General features: G+C 53.9%; 1 protein-coding gene across 1 annotated transcript in view; it reads left to right on the top strand.

The window, feature by feature from the left end:
• PRKACA (protein kinase cAMP-activated catalytic subunit alpha) overlaps nucleotides 1-16,699 on the top strand; it is an 18,024-nt gene extending 1,325 nt beyond the window's left edge. The window contains exons 2-10 of the mRNA XM_040240914.1: nucleotides 6,754-6,815; nucleotides 7,264-7,392; nucleotides 9,624-9,722; nucleotides 10,723-10,805; nucleotides 11,826-11,952; nucleotides 12,045-12,140; nucleotides 12,242-12,364; nucleotides 14,413-14,577; nucleotides 15,142-16,699. Coding sequence (XP_040096848.1) covers nucleotides 6,754-6,815; nucleotides 7,264-7,392; nucleotides 9,624-9,722; nucleotides 10,723-10,805; nucleotides 11,826-11,952; nucleotides 12,045-12,140; nucleotides 12,242-12,364; nucleotides 14,413-14,577; nucleotides 15,142-15,267 — 1,010 coding nt within the window. The 3' untranslated portion in view covers nucleotides 15,268-16,699. The remainder of the gene's footprint in view (nucleotides 1-6,753; nucleotides 6,816-7,263; nucleotides 7,393-9,623; nucleotides 9,723-10,722; nucleotides 10,806-11,825; nucleotides 11,953-12,044; nucleotides 12,141-12,241; nucleotides 12,365-14,412; nucleotides 14,578-15,141) is intronic.

The following is a 16,699-nucleotide window of genomic DNA, read 5'->3' as shown; positions in this document are numbered from 1 at the left end:
CTCAAATTGTCATCACTCCAGCCCTAAAATTGGGCCTCAACTAGGATCCCCTTCCAGTTACCCAGAAATAGAGTTGAAAAGGAATGGCCACATCCAAATATGCCTTTCCCAGTTATTTGTCTCAGATCCCAGTGTCTGAGTTCCCTGAATGCTCCCTCCCAGAAAGACCCAAGCATGGAAGCCAGGGAACTTTATTTCCACCCAGATTCAAATAGCAGAACTTATAGCTGCTGAGCAGCCATGGAGAAGCCTGACATGTCACTGATGGGCGGGGGAAAGGGAGGCAAGTGCCTGTAGCTGAGCGCTTGATGACAGAGGAGCAGGTGGGTAGTGACCAAAAATGGTCTGGGCATGAGCTTGGAGGGGAGTAGACAGAAGGGGAGGGGCTGGGCCCCCAGCAGGTGAGGCCAGCCCAGAGGTGGAAGGTAGAGGCAGGCAGTTGTATATTTCAGTGACTCAGTTGAAAGTTGGGGAGATGACATAGTCCTGGAAAACTTTCAAGGCGTATCAAACAGATGCAGTGGAGAGAGGTGGGGTGGCAAAGCCACACAGGGAAAAGGATTCCCAAGAAAAAGATCAGAAGCTCCAGAAGGAACCGCTAATTCAGAGCACAGGCTGGACACCCAGGAAGGGACTATCAGGATAAAATAGAGCCACTGTTTACTGGGCAGCTAGGATGTGCCAGGCTAAATGGTCTCCATAGATCTATCTGCTCGAGTGATTTTTCATAACAGGCTGTTACCTGCATTTTACAAATGAGCTCTCTGAGTTTGACATAGATGATGCCACAGAAGCAGGATTCACATCCATTTCCGTCTACCAGCCAAATTCCTGGACCCCAGAATTTCCCAACTCAAACATTTCCAAGCTGCCCCCCTGATTTTTCACTATATTCACTTCTATTTTGTTAACTGAAATAAAAATTTTGACTCACTTTTGTTCAGATGTAAGTTTTGATCCGTCCTGAGAAATAATATAAATGAAATCATGGGATTGCTATACCAGTTATATTCTCTCTGGTACACCTTAAGATATAATGTAACTAGAAAGGCAAAATATCGTTAACATCAGTTCATCCCCAGCCAGTGGGACCTGGTCACACTTTGGGAAACACCCTAAGCTGTACTTCCTTCCAGAGATTTGCAGGGGCTCTTGGAGAAGGAGACAGGATGAGGAAAGAAGCCCCTCTTTGCTTCAAAGCTCCGATTCTGAGAGAATGGAGTTAGGCAAAATTTGCCCTCTTCCGCAACTAGGATGGGGTGGGGGTGGGGATAGTAGCCAGGCCAACCTTCAGGGGGCACCTGAATTTCATCTGCCAGACATCAGCCCAACAAGAGTAAGGAAAGTGCCAAACCTTAGTAGGCACCGTTTGGCATCCTGGAGCCCCTTGTGCTGCCGTCTCCATGCTGGGGCAGGACAGCCTTGGCCTCCTCTCAAGAGGGCAGGGATTTAGAACCAGCCTGGGGATGGCGTGGGGGAAAGTGTTAGTCACTTATGTCAGACTCTTTGCCGCCCCTTGGACTGTAGCCCGCCAGGTTCCTCTATCCATGGGATTCTCCAGGCAAGAATACGGGAGTGGGTAGCCATTACCTTCTCCAGGGGATCTTCCCGACCCAGGGATCGAACCCGGGTCTCCTGCATTGCACGCAGATTCTTTATCGTCTGTGCCACCAAGGAAGAGGGAAATCTGTACCCAAAGATGCCATAGCATCTGGGTATGATGCTAAGAGGGCAGAGGAAAAACAAGATCAAGCCCAGGGCTCTGAACAAGCTAGAGGAATTGAGAGAGGGCAGTGGCCCCAAGAGGCTCTGGGGACGGGTGCCAACTGGGGGTCCAGCCTTGGCTGCCCTGGCCAAAAAGGTACCTCTAAGAGCTGGTCCATGGGAGAAGGTACAGGACTGGTAAGAGGAAGCCCTCCAGACCTCCCCCAACCCCTACCCCAGGTCCCAGAGACCAGAAGATTCATGCCCTGAGAATGAGAATTGCCCCCAAGAGGTCCATGCTGCTGCTGCTAAGTCACTGCAGTCGTGTCCGACCCTGTGCGACCCCATAGACGGCAGCCCAGGAGGCTCCCGCATCCCTGGGATTCTCCAGGCAAGAACACGGGAGTGGGTTGCCATTTCCTTCTCCAATGGATGAAAGTGAAAAGTGAAAGTGAAGTCGCTCAGTCGTATCCGACTCAGCGACCCCATGGACTGCGGCCCACCAGGCTCCTCCGTCCATGGGATTTTCCAGGCAAGAGTGCTGGAGTGGGGTACCATCGCCTTCTCCGCAAGAGGTCCATAGATGGGAAGAATTGTGGCCCTCAGGACATACTATAGAAGCCTGAGAGGGCCAAACACCGTCTGTGCGTTGGCAGCTGTACAGGTACCCAAGAGGGTCCTGCCAAGACAGTTTTTCCTTTAAGTCCACCTGGGCTTAAAGAAGCTTGGGGGTTCTCTCTGCCCCTCCCCTGCACCTGCTGGCCCCCAGGTTGGGTTTCTCTTCCTGCCACCACCCCAATACTCCCTGGCTCCCCCTATAGGTAGGGCTCTGGTGATGAGCAGCTAAGCTGGTGCAGCAGGTCTCATGAGCCTTCCCAGCCACCATAGTCCGGGTGCTTTGAGAGGAAGACTGAGTGATGGCTTCCAACCCCAGCGATGGTGAGGCTGAGCCCTGTTGCTATAGCAACTTCCCAGGCACTCTCTGACCCTCAAGTCGAGGAGGGATTACAGTAGAGTTTAGGGAGCAAGTGGAGAGGAAAAGGCTGTGGACCCCTGACTGGCCCTGGAAACCCTTCCTAACAACCCTGAGTGGAGATGGGTGGTTTAGTTCAGACAAGGGGGTGGGGGGTGGGGTGGACGATCCACCCAGAGTGGGGATCTGACCCAGACCCAGGCAATGGGGTAAACCAGCTCATTGATGGGGTTCAGCTCAGAGTGGGGGTTGGTCCGGCTCAGTGATGGAGTCCAGGTGGTACTAGGCAGTGGTCCAGTCCAGTGTTGAGGTCCAACTCAGACTAGGGGGTGGCTCAGCCTAGGGCTTGGCCTTCCTGTCGCAGACTTTCCAGGACGAGCCGGTTTCAGGGAACAGGGGGTCCTGAGATTTTTTTTTGGGGGGGAGGAGGTCTGAGCCTGGGATCCTGCCTCCTGCTGGGGCTCTGCGGGCTGTTTTCCCTGTGAGCCCAAATGGAATCTAGACCAGGGTGGAAGCTGGTACCCCTCCTGTGGGAAACAGGAGCAGGCCAGGCCTACAGTCTCCAAAGACAGCAGCTAGCTGGGTTTCCCTTCTCTGCCACTTCCTGTTGTCAGCAGGGGCCGAGGTTGCCAGGCACTCCCGGGAATAAGTAGCTGCCACTGACCCTGCAGTTACTTTTGGGGATCTGGAAAGAAGGAGGAAGATGGTCAAAGCTGCCTCCCCCTCCCCCACCCCTGGGTTTAGCGTTTCGTTTCCGGTTTGGACTTTCAGGGCTGAGAGCAGAGCCAAGCACAGGGCAAGGTTTGACAGAGGCCAAGGACATCCCGGGATGCCGTGCCCCTCTCCGCCCCTGCACAGGAGCAGGGCTGAGTTAGTGTTACCCATTCCTCTCTCAAAGTAGCCAAATTTGAGGGCTCTAGCTTCGAAGAGCACTTGGGGGAGGGGATAGGGTGTTTCTCACTGCCCCCACCCCCTCCGCCTTTCTCTCCAGCTGCTCTTTCAGCTAATTAATGGAGTTCTGGGGCCTCCTTGACCCCCAGGGAGGCCCTGGCTGCTGCCTGGGCCTGAGCCTTAACTCCTTCCCCTCCCCAGTGGGCACTGCCCTGGGCACATTGGATGCCATCCTCTGGGCAGTCTAGCAACCACTGAGAAAGGCAGGGCCTGGCAGTGGGGAGCAGTGAAGTCCCTGGAACAGGAAGTTAGCTTTAGCACCCCGCCCCCAGGGCAGGCAGGCCAGCCGGGAGGGACACCGTCAGGAGACTCTTCCCACCACCTGCTGCCAAGGAGGGCCTTTACCAACCTTGGCCAGCCAGGAGCAGGTACCTTTAAATGCTTCCCTAGCAACCAGCTCCTCCTCCCCTGTCCACCCCCACCCCGAGGCCCTCCCAAGGAAGTCAGCTCAGAGACTCTGCTGTATTCCTGGTTTCCCTGCAAAGGGAACGTTCCTGGGAGAGTCAGGGCGGCCTGGGATGGATCCGGGGTCAGGCAGAGGCTGGGATGGGGACTCAGAGACCACCTTCCAGCTGTGGCTGCAGCTGCTTCTCTGGGGCCATCTGATTGTCCGCCTCCTGGGCTACCTGCGCCATACCCTCTGGGCACCTAAGCCGCAACCAGCACCTTGAGCCTCCCTGGCCACGGGCAGATGGGCCCCTGAGCACCCCATCCCACTCCACTCCCCGCCCTTGTACCCTCTGCTGGAAGAGGCAGGAAGCAGAGGTGAGTATGGGGACTCCTGGCTGGGTTTTTCCCCCATCATTATTCCTCTTTATCTGCCCTCTCTTCCTGCCACTGCCACACCCTGTCCCTCACCCCCAAATCTGGCAAGCTGATGAGAGCGCACACAGCCTGGTCCCTCCCGTACTTTGGAAAGGCCGGAGCAGGGCTGTGTCAGGATCAAGGCGTCCTTGTGGAGCCTCTTAGGGGGGTAACAACAGACAGAGACACCGACCCACCACGTTGGGAAAAAACAGGATGTGGCATTTCTCAGGGACAACTGAGAGGAAAAGAAGAAGCAGGACCTGCTTTTCTCCTGGATTCCTCTCAAATGCACTCCTCTCTGCCTTCTTGGGTGGGTGACGGTAGAGTCCCAAGAGGGTACTTCACCCCCTGCCCCCCTGCCACCTTCATCCAGAATTCAGCGTGTACATTTGGAGGTTTCCAAGGAAGGTGTCAAGAAAGATTCCGCTAGTGAAACCCTTGCAAGCGGTGCAGCCCCCAGGCTCAGAGAGTCCTCAAGACAAGTTGGTGGCTCAGCCAGGCATACCAAGCGAGGACCCTCAGCCATTCCTGACTGCCCCCTCTCTGCCCGGTCATTCTTCATAGGGCTTTCCTAGCCAACTATCTCTCCTCCATCTGCCACTCTTGTGGCCCCCCACAGAAGGCTCTTCTCTTGGAACACGGAGGGAGAGTTAGGATTGATGGGGGGAGGGGTGTGGCTACCCACAAGGCTGTGGGCATTCCTGGCACTGCCTACGGGTGAGATAGGCAAATGACAGGCAAAGCCAAAGTACAAGTGTGCAGGACCCTCTTAGGGTGGCGCCTGTCCCAGGGACACCAGGGTTGAGGATAGCTCTGTCCATGGGCCACCCTGGTGCCCTGTGACCCGTCAGAAACAAAGCACTTAATCTCATGGGTGTGAGAGACTGGAAAGTGATCAGAGGCCAGTCTTCTCATCTGTCCAATGAGAGTAATAGCAGCTCTGAGCCATCAGTGTAGGAATTAAGCATGGAAAGCATTGAGTGTGTCACAGAGCTGACACACAGAGAAGGTCCCTGAACAGCAGCACGGCTGGCCCCAGGTGGGCCATTGCAAGGACAGGTCCACACCGCAAGAGTCCGTCAGGCTGTGCATTCAAGATCTGAGCATTCAGTGCTCTACCTGTATTTTATATCTCTATTTTAAAATATACTTGAACCTCCCTGAAGACTCCACGCTTCCACTGCAGGTAGGGGGCGCAGGTCCAATCCTTCATCAGGGAAGTTCTGCCTGCCAAGCCATGAGGCCCCAAAAACTTAAAAAATACTTCACAGCAAAATTAATAGCTGACGTTTACATAGCTCTAACACCCTGTGCCAGCCACCATCCAAACCCCCTTTGCCAAGATTAACTCCTTCAGTCCCCACAACTACCCTACTGGGTCATTACTATTATTATCCCCAGTTTACCAGTGAGGAAAACTGAGGCCCAGAGGTCAGTTGCCTAAGGTCACACAGCTCCTTAGGGACCAGGCCAGGAGCTGAACTTGATCTTATCCCAGAGTCCTGGCCCCTACCTACTTTGCTGGGGTGCTGTTCCACACTGGTGGGAATGCCTGTTTTCAGGCTTCAGTTGGGGGGGGTTGGTGAATAGGGAGAGCAGATAAAAGGAATGTGGGGGCGGGGCAAGTAAACCAAAGGAGAGAGTGGACACAAAGTAACAAGCCCAGGGTCCGCAGGGAAATCTTCAATGCTAGCTGGATGGTGGTTACCTGGGGCTGCTGAGGGGCCTGTAGGGGGCAGGCATCAGGCGAGGCTTTCTTTGAAGCGGCTCAGGAGCCAGGGGCCCTCCATTGGCAAAGGCAGGAATGGAGCCAGCTGGGGGCCAAGGCAACAGCTGAACCCCCCAAGGGCGCCTGCTACCCGAGCCCCAGAGGCCTCCACCCGGGCCGGCCTCCCCAGAGAAGGGACCAGAGGAGCCGCCAAATCCAGAGGCTATAAATACCTCGGCTGGCGTCGTCCCTGGCCCTGGAATGTCGGTCAGAACTGGGGCGAGTGGGGGTGGGCTGGCCCAGGCACTGTTCTCTGTCCCCCAACGAGTGACCCCCCAAGTCTCCCTGTCCCCCATTGTGGACAGAGTTGAGACTGGACCCCACCTCTCTGTAGTAAAGGGGACCCATGCCCCAGCCCAGATCAGGTCCCCCCACCCACCCAGGGTTACCCTCAGACTCAGCCAGGAAACCCAAAGGCACAGGGAGAAGGTCAGGCTCTAGGTTAAGGTGACTGCACCCCACTTTCCACAAATCGGCATCTCCCCAGGAATAGCCTGGGTCTACGCCAGCAACATGGGGTCTTCTCACTGTCTTCCTGTCTTTCTTTCAGTGAAAGAGTTCTTAGCCAAAGCCAAAGAAGATTTTCTTAAAAAATGGGAAAATCCTGCTCAGGTAAGCCCCCTGGGTACAGAGTCCCGGGAGGGGTGACTGACAGCCCCCTCATTCCCAACCACGTCCAAGTGACATGGCTAGGATTTTTGGGCCCTGTATAGCCGCCTCACCTGCCCTCATTCAACCCATCGATGCTCATGGGGGCACCTGATCACACATTGCCAGGCTCCTCCACCCCACCACCCCCTTCCAACGGGCGGCCCCTGCCCCCCCAGGCAGCTGCCAGAAGCTCCTGGGCCCCTGGCCAGGGCTGGATCCAGACCCTGCCACCAGCCTTGAGGAATGCGCCCTCTGCCATCTTGTTTTTCCGCCCCCGTCCTTACCGGCTTCGTTCTACCCGGTGCCCACGGCCCCCTCTGCTGGTGGCAGAGGGGACGCCCCAAACTTGGGCTGCGCAGTCTGCAGGGGTTGGGGTGGTCCCTGACCCTCCAGAGCCCTCTGCCCACAGAACACAGCCCACTTGGATCAGTTTGAACGAATTAAGACCCTGGGCACGGGCTCCTTCGGGCGGGTGATGCTGGTGAAGCACACAGAGACCGGGAACCACTACGCCATGAAGATCCTCGACAAACAGAAGGTGAGTCTGGCCCTGCAACACGGCCCAGGCCCCGGCCACCAGGGCTCTGCCCAGGCAGTGGTCACCGCCTGGAGCACCCCCATAACGTGCCAGACCCAGGGGCAAGAAGGGTACCATGCTGCCTTCAGAAAGCTTCCTCTCCCAGGGAGCCACCAGTGCCAATCCCAGCATGGATGCGGCATCAGACACCTAGCCCGTCTCGAGAAAGCCAAGCATTTTCCAGCATGAGGGGAGTGATGTCTACGCAGACCTCCTTTCTGTAAATATTTTTGCCAGGCAAAATGCTCTAGAGCAGCACTGTCCAGGAAAAATATCACATATGGTTTTACATTTTCTAGACTCCTTGTTTTATTTTTATTTATTTGGCCAAGCGGCTTGTGGGATTTTAGTTCCCTGACTAGGGATGGACCCGGACCCTCAGCCATAAGAGCATGGAGTCCTAACCACTGGACCACTAGGGAATTCCCTGGAACCCTCATTTTAAGAGCTTTAAAAAAATACAAGTGGAATTCATCTTAACAATGTGTTGTAATTAAGTCAGTATATCTCCAATATTATCATTTCAACATATGTATCCAGTGTAGAAATATCATAAATGAGACACTTTACATTCTTTTTTTTTCCGTACTAAGTCTTAGAAATCCAGAATGTACTTTACACTTAGAACACATCTTCGTTTGGATGTTCATTTTCACTGGAAAGAAAAGAAAAAGACAAGTTGAAAAGGCAGATTCACACAGCCCAAGTTGTTCCAAACAGGCTTGAAAGTTGCATTGAGTATCAGTTTTTTAATTTTCATTGTAAATACGCTGAGTTTTATTGTTTAAAGCATCTTTTGGGGGCTGTGCTGAATCTTTGTTGCTGCTCAGGCTTTTCTCTAGTTGTCGCAAGCGGGGGCTGCTCTCCGGTTGGGGTGCACAGGCTTCTCATCGCAGGGGCTTCTCTTGTTGTGGAGCTCAGGCTCAGTGTTGTGGCACGTGAGCTTAGTTGCTCTGAGGCAGGTGAGATCTTCCCAGATCAGGGATCAAACCCCCATCTCCTACACTGGCAGGCATATTCTTGACCACTGAGCCACCAAGGAAGCCCCAAGATACTTTCCATTTTAAACTTGATCTGTCAGTCAACCAGCCATGTTTCAAGTACTCAGGCTAGTGTGGACTGTCCTGGACAGTGCAGGTGTAGACCCAGAGGATGTTGTGAACCAAGCAGAAGAAGCCCCATTGCAGTGGGGCTCAGAGCTGACCGAGGGGCCAGACTGCGTACGTGTGACAAGCTGGTCTGAGGTTGTCTAGCTGCATGTGACCTTGGGCACCACACTTCCCTTCTCTGCATCTGGGCTTCCAGACCTGCATGGTCCCAGTGCATCCTCCTCAGGACTCCTGTCAGTATGTGAGGCGGCTGCTGGGGATAGCTGAGGGCTGAGGAGGAATTAGCCCCGGGTTCAGCTGGATTGTGGGGAGGGGCACGCTCTAGTTGCAAGGAAGGTATTTCTAAACCCCCCACCCCTTGAGTGCCCCTTCTGCCTGTATGTTCTGTTTCAGCTCAGCTGCCCCTTCCTCCAGGAAGCCTTCTCTGACTCCTCAGACTTCACCGGGTGCCTTATCTGGGCATCCACAGGCCCCCAGCTTCCCCTACCACGGCTCTGACCCCTGTGGCCTGGTGACTCATGTGTTCTTGCCCTGAATTGCATGACTGCATGCCATGTGGGGACAGGCACCTGGCCCAGGGCTTGACAGTCCCCAGCCACTCAAACGGTGTGTGTGGTTTTGTTTTTTTTTTTTTAGGTCAAAGCTTATTTATTTATTTATGACTGCATTGGGTCTTTGTTGTGCAGTGCGCTCAGGCTTTCTCCAGTTGCGGCGAGTGGGGGCTACTCTCTAGTTGCTATGTGCTGTGCGGGCTTCTCATTGCCATGGCTTCTCTTGTTGCGGAGCACGGGCTCTAGGGCATGCGAGCTTCAGTAGTTGGGACTCGCAGGCTCACTGGTTGTGATACATGGGTTTAGCTGCCCCATAGCATGTGGCATTGTCCCAGACCAGGGATCGAACCCGTGTCCCCTGCATTGGCAGGTGGATTCTTCACCACTGGACCACCAGGGAAGTCCCCACTCATACAGTTGTAGCTGAAGGACCTGGCCCGGCCCTGGCACCTCTCCTTTTTTTGGGGGTGGTCAGGAGGAAAAGGACTCGCTCACACCCCATCCTCTCCACTCTCCCGTCCCACTCCTGCAGGTGGTGAAGCTGAAACAGATTGAGCACACCCTGAACGAGAAGCGCATCCTGCAGGCGGTCAACTTTCCGTTCCTTGTCAAACTCGAGTTCTCCTTCAAGGTGGGGTTCCAGTGGCGGCAGCCCGGGGCCGCTGCCAGGCAGTGCAGCCTCTGGGTTCCCAGAGCTGGGGCCGGACCGATCACCACCAGTGGGTGTCCGCTGTTGGGGCGGGGGTGTGCAAATCAGCCTGGGGCTCTGATAGCCCCAAGTTCAACTGGGCCTGCCAGCCTCTAGCTTGATAACCTGGGGCTAGTCCCTCAATCTGGATAATGTCCCTCAAAATCATCATTCTGTTTATAGCAAGAACCTGACACATGGCCACAAGCCATGCCACTCAGCCTGGGTTCCAGTGCCGGCCCTGAACTTCCTGGCCGTGTGACTCTGGCCTGGAACTTTACTCCCCTGAGCCTTGGTTTCTTCATCTGTAAAATGGGTATCATGGCAGTCCCACCTGGGGCTGCCATAACAGTTCAAAGCACAGCATGAGCGCCCTGTGTGAGCTGTTTTGGGCATCATCCTAAGCCTTGACTGCGAGAGCTGGGAAAGGCCACTCAGGGTCTGTGAACCCTGCAGTCTCAAGGGCCCTGCACTTAGTTTAAGCTTCTGCTGCCACCTTCTTGAAATTGATAATTATGTTTTTTAACAAGGGGCCTCACACTTTTATTTGGGGGGCCCCACAAATTCTGTAGCCCATCCTGGTCCCAGTTGACAGATGATAAAACCGTGGCCCCAAGAGCCTTGCTCAAGACAGTCACAGACATGAGCCACCACAGAGTTCTGACTGCAGCCCAGACACGCCGGCCAGTTCTCTCATGTACCCCTAACCGGCCCTCCCTTTGGGCCCCCATGAGCAGGATGACAGCTGCCCCTAGTTTCTCGCAGGCAGAAGGAAATGAGACAGGTAATTGGTGAGCACAGCACCTGGCACTTGGAACGTGCTCTGCTTGGGAGCCAAGATGGTTGTTGTCACTTTCAACACCTGCCGGGTCGGGGCACTAGGCCTGCAGATGGGGCCCAGGGCTTGGGGAGCAGAGCCCTGATCACTTGCTGCTTCCCACAGGACAACTCAAATTTATACATGGTCATGGAGTACGTGCCTGGTGGGGAGATGTTCTCACACCTGCGACGGATCGGGAGGTTCAGGTGAGCCCGACGTCCCACCCCGCCACCGTGGGGCTGTCCATGGGCATCATCCGTGGAAGTGGTCTCTCGGTCCCAGTGGGTTCTTGGTCCCCCTGAGCTGAGGAATCTGAATCTACAATGTCTCAACTACCATGAAACAAAACAAACACAGTGACTTAGGTGTCACCCCGTGAGTGGTTGATTTTATGTCCTTTAAATTTATGCTCTCGTTTTATTTTACTTATTTATATAGCGATACATTTTATGTACAATAAAGTGCACAGGTTTTCAATACCCGGTCCCATGAGTTTTGACAGATGCATACATGTGTGTAGCCATCATCCTGGAAAATTCCCTCCAATGCCTTTCTTGGCAAATCACCGGCCCAACAAAGGCAAACGTCCTTTCTGGCTTTCAAACACCATAAGTGCGTTTGGTCTGGGTCTGGACTTGATATAAATGGACTCACACAGTTCATAGTCTTTTGTCCCTTTCTTCTCTTGCGCCACATAACCATTTTGAGACCCAGCCACATTGCTGGGTATGTTCCTCATTTGTCCTGGTGGTGGTGTTGGGTCCAATCCCATCGTATGAATCTCTTGCAACCTGTGATTCCATTCCTCTGCTGATGGACACATGGGCTGTCTCCAGCCTGGGGCTGTAGATGAAGGAGGTTGCTCTGTGGGTGCTTTTTTTTTTTTTTTTTAATCACAAAATAAGGCTTTTCATTATTTAGCTTCTTACAGCACTCACACAAGAGAAACTGACAAATCCACCTCCTTGTTGTTTAGTCGCTTCAGTCGTGGCTGACTTTTTGCAACCCCATGGACTGTAGCCCTGCCAGGCTCCTCTGTCCATGGGATTTCCCAGGCAAGAAGATTGGAGTGTGTGGTCATCCCCCTTCTCCATCTGCTGATGCATCGTGATCACCTAGGCTGGAGACAGCTCCTCAGGCCCACCTGCCGAACTGCTCCGGGGCGGCGGGCGCTGCGGGTATGGCCACTCCCACTCACCCATCCCCTCCTCTGTTATCTCCATCAGTGAGCCCCACGCGCGCTTCTACGCCGCCCAGATTGTCCTGACCTTTGAGTACCTGCACTCGCTTGATCTCATCTACCGGGACCTGAAGCCGGAGAACCTCCTCATCGACCAGCAGGGCTACATTCAGGTGCCCACTGGGCCGGGCGAGGGGGCAGCCCCAGGTGGCCCCGGCCTGAACCCTCCCGCCCTCCAAGCCAACCGCCCGTCCTGTACCCGCAGGTGACAGACTTCGGTTTCGCCAAGCGTGTGAAAGGCCGCACCTGGACCTTGTGTGGGACCCCCGAGTACCTGGCCCCGGAGATCATCCTGAGTAAAGTAGGCGCCTCCCGACCCCTCCCACCGCCCAGAGGCCTGTTCCGCCCGCGCCCCCTCCACACCCTTCTCCCCACACCTGCACCTCACCCTTCTCCCTCCAGGGCTACAACAAAGCTGTGGACTGGTGGGCCCTGGGGGTCCTCATCTACGAAATGGCCGCAGGCTACCCGCCCTTCTTCGCCGACCAGCCCATCCAGATCTACGAGAAGATTGTCTCTGGGAAGGTGAGGCCCGGATGCAGGGGGCTCAGCCCTAAGACCGTCATGCCCACTTCCCCGTCCACCCTGCCCACTGTGGAGCCCCGCTCATCACTGTCAGAACAATCTTGAGAATTCCCTGATGGCCCAGCGGTTAGGACTCCATGCTTGCTTCCACTGCAGGGGGCTTGGGTTTGATCCCTGGGTCGGGGAACTAAGTTCCACATGCCTCAAGGGGCAACCAAAGAAAAACCAAAAGAACAATCTAGAAGTTCATGAAGTCAGGCCAGGTGGTGATACCAGACAGACCCACCACACTGAGGCCACCACTTCACACAGCCTCACTCATCTCTGGACCTTCAGTGCCAAAACCCCACGGGTTTCCAAAAACCCCAGGCTTCGTTCAAACTCCTGCCCTGCCTGACATGAGCCTCATCTCACTTCTACATGACCCTCTTAGCCTAAGTTTCCATAAGTTTGACAGCAGAAAAACAAGTGTGTTCAGTTCCCAGGCGCTACCCTAGAGGGCGTCACCCCGGACATATAGCCCCACCTCCTTTCCCAAATGCAGACTTTCTAGCTTGGTGTGGGTAAGGGGTGGCTGAACTGTTAGAGCCCTGGAGTGCATTAAGTGCCTACTCCCCATGCACCCCCTGGGTCGTACAGCACTGTGAGGGAGGAGGAAGCTGAGGCCCAGAGACTGGACATGTCTGGTTCAAGATCACACAGCACTGTTGTCCCGAAAGAGGCTGGGGGCCCCAAGTCTGCCTTCGGTTCACCCACCTCCCCTGGAGGACCAGCCATCCCTCCACCTGGCTCAGAAAGTGGTGGAAGTGGCTCCCAGCTCAGCCTCGGTGGGCTGACCTGGTTCTAAGTCCTGGCTCTGCCATCCATCAACTTTGAAACCTCAAGCCAATATCTTTGCTTCTCTGAGTCTCATCCATCTCAGAACTGGGGAACAAGCCACTTGCCTCTCAGGGAGGTTTAAGAGAGTCACCAACTACAAAGTGGAGTTGTTAAAAAAGGGAAAGATGAGGTGTCTGCCACAAGGCAGAATAGAGGTTGCCAAGAAAATGGCCCAGAGTGGGGAGAAAAAGTCATAGAAGTTTCTGAGGGGGAGAGGAGAAGATGAGCTTGACTCCCTTCTTTGTAGCATTTTACAGTTCCCACGCACCCTCAGCGGGATTATCTCCCTCATGCAGCCTTGGGATATCTGCCCCGTGCCAGAGAGGCAGGCACGGGCCCAGAGAGGTTAAGGCGGTGGCCAAGGTTACACAGCATGTAAGAAGCAGAGCGGTGCTGGAAGTCAGTTCTTGTAGCTGTAAATCCACTGACTACTTATATACAAGGTTATGGCCTCAAAGCGTTTGGGGGAAGTTGCTGGAAGAGTTATACTGAGCCTTAAAAAAATGGAAGAGCCTTAGCTATGCCGAGAGAGAGAAATACAAAAACGATTATTTCTCTCCAAAACATGAATATTTCTGAAGTCTCCCAACCCCAGCAGAGCTGCCTTAAGAAGCAGTGGCTAAGGATGCAAGTTTTGGAGTCCATCAGACCCCACATATGGAACCAACCTGTCCTGCTCCTCAGTGTGACCTTGGGCAAGCTGTTTAACCCTGCCAAGCCTCAGTTTCCTCTTCTGTAAAATGGGAACCTCGGGAATTCCCTAGCAGTCCAGTAGGTAGGAGTCTCTGCTTTCACTGCCAAGGACCCAGGTTCAGTCCCTGGTCGGGGAACTAAGATCCCACAAGCTTCATGGTGAGGCCAGAAAAATAAAAAATCAAATGGGAACATCATAGCTCTTCCCTTGCTGCAGCGGTTCTCAAAGTGGTCCCCTCTCCAGCAGCATCAGCCTAACCCAGGCACTGGCTAGAAATATAAGCTCTCAGGCCCTACCCAGATCTCCTGAATCAGAAACTCCAGTGGGCCCAACAAACTGTTTTAAATGGGATTCCAACATACCATCCAGTTTGGGGTCCTCCACCCAATAAGACTGTTGGGTGAGGAAGGCAGAGTTTTGGGCTCCCCAAGCTCCAGAGGGGTTTCCCAGTCTTTCTGTGTTATCTGCTCTCCAGGTGCGGTTTCCATCCCACTTCAGCTCTGACTTGAAGGATCTGCTGCGCAACCTCCTACAAGTGGACCTCACCAAGCGCTTTGGGAACCTCAAGAATGGGGTCAATGATATAAAGAACCACAAGTGGTTTGCCACAACTGACTGGATTGCCATCTACCAGAGAAAGGTAGGGCACCCCCTTCCTTCCTCAGGTACTCTGGGGGGTTGGGGAGAAGTATTACCAATGGAGAGATGAAAAGGGAAGGGGAATCTTAAAATAGCCTTCAGGCTCTGGGTGAATCTAGATGTGCCAACTTAGAGCCGTGGGGGTCTAGAAACAGAATTGCAGACTCATTTGGCCACTCTGACCTTGGGCAGGAGACTACTCTCTCTGGAAAGTATTAATAATTTGCCCATCAATGTATTGGCTATAAAATTCTTTTTTTAAAAAAATGTATTCATATGCACTGGGTCTTAGTTGCAGCATGTGAACTGTTAGTTGCAGCATGTCGGCTCTAGTTCCTCGACTAGGGATCAAACCTGGACCCCTTGCCTTGGGAGCACAGGGTCAAAGCCACTGGACCACTAGGGAAGTCTCTATAAGATTCTTAAGATGAGTCCACACTCTAATGCTAAGCTCAGGCCTGGGTCAGAGTAAGTTATCTTATGAATGTTAGCCCATTCACATTTATTGTTGTAATGATGATTATGTTGACTGCTGAGGTCTGAGTGGTTCTTGACCCCTCTCCAGGTGGAAGCTCCCTTCATACCAAAGTTTAAAGGCCCTGGGGACACAAGTAACTTTGACGACTATGAGGAGGAAGAGATCCGAGTCTCCATCAATGAGAAGTGTGGCAAGGAGTTTTCCGAGTTCTAGGGGTGTGACTGTGCCCCCATGGGTTTTCTTTCTTTCCTTTTTTTTTTGGTGGGGGGGTGGGAGGGTTGGATTGAACAGCCAGAGGGCCCCAGAGTTCCTTGCATTAATTTAACCCGCCCAGCCCCACCCTCCAGGGTAGGGGGAGCAGGAAGTCCAGGTATTTGGGGCAAAACACCAGCTGCTCCCCCTCACCCCCTTTGCCCTCCTGCCTACCCCTACCCACTGCTTTTGCCTTCCTTCCACAGCCCCCCACCCCAGCCCACTTCTGCCTGTTTTAAACGAATTTCTCAGTTCTTCCCTTCTTCAGGTCAGACCAGGTCTCCCTGGTTTCAGGGACAGGGTGTGGCAAGAGGGGCCCAAACTTAACTACAGCCACCCCTCCCCCCCCCCCAAAAAAAAACCCGACAAAAACCCGACAGGCACCACTTTCTAACGGTGAATGAATGAAAAGCCAACCTTGCCTTCAGAATAATCCTGCCAGGGAAGGAGAGATTTTAGTGACACGTTCAGTGGGCCACTTGCTATAATTTTTTAAAAAAATACAATTTACAATCTTAATTTAAGTTCCACCAATGCCTCCCTCCCTCCTTCTTCTCCCACCCTTTCCCATGCCCCTCCTCTTCAAATCGTTTTTTTTTTTTTTTTTTTAATAAAAAAAGGGGGAAGCAGACTGACTAAAAAATAAGGAGCTGGGGTTCGGCCCCCACCCCCAAGCTCCTAATCTCTCCTGCCTCCTCCCCCCACCCCTTCCCCCAGGATCCCCTGTCAAGCCTGAAAGGGTCTCAGCCCCTTTAGGAAGCCCCTAGTCTGTTCTGCCCCCAACAGACCTTTCTTCACCCTTGGGCCCAGACAAAGCAGCTGCCCCTCTCCCTGCCAAAGAGGAGTCGTCCCCTGAAAAGACAAGAGGGGGAGCCCCGAGCTCAGGGTCGTCCCTCCCAGTAACACTCTCCCCAAACTCCTTGATTTTATTCTCAGCTAGATTTTATTGTCCAGCCTCCTGTCAGTTGGGAAGGCAATCACCGCAAAAGGAGGTAGAGCGCCCCCTCCCCCGGGTTCAAGGCCAGGGTTGCTGGCGAGGGGCTGCTTGTTTTATTCGCCCAGCAGCCTCCGCCCTCCACCCCCCATCTTGGGCGCTCCTCCTCTGCTTAGCTGTCAGCTGTCAATCACCGGTTCTCCCCCCACCGCCACCACCCATTTGTGGTTTTTTCTCTCTTAATAGAAAAGTCTGGAGTCACCCCATTCATCCCCACATTTGTTCCTCTCATCATTTCTCCCCATCCCAGGAGGAGCTCTCAGGCCTGGGGTGGGACCCCGGGTGGGCGCGGGGGTTATTCAACCTGTGTGCTGCGAAGGACGCAACTTCCTCTTGAACAGTGTGCTGTTGTAAACATATTTGAAAACTATTATCAATAAAGTTTTGTTTAAAAAAAAA

This window comes from Oryx dammah, unplaced genomic scaffold (assembly GCF_014754425.2).
Source record: "Oryx dammah isolate SB20612 unplaced genomic scaffold, SCBI_Odam_1.1 HiC_scaffold_5, whole genome shotgun sequence".
NCBI lineage: Eukaryota > Metazoa > Chordata > Mammalia > Artiodactyla > Bovidae > Oryx > Oryx dammah.
This window is presented reverse-complemented; position numbering and strand designations above follow the sequence as displayed.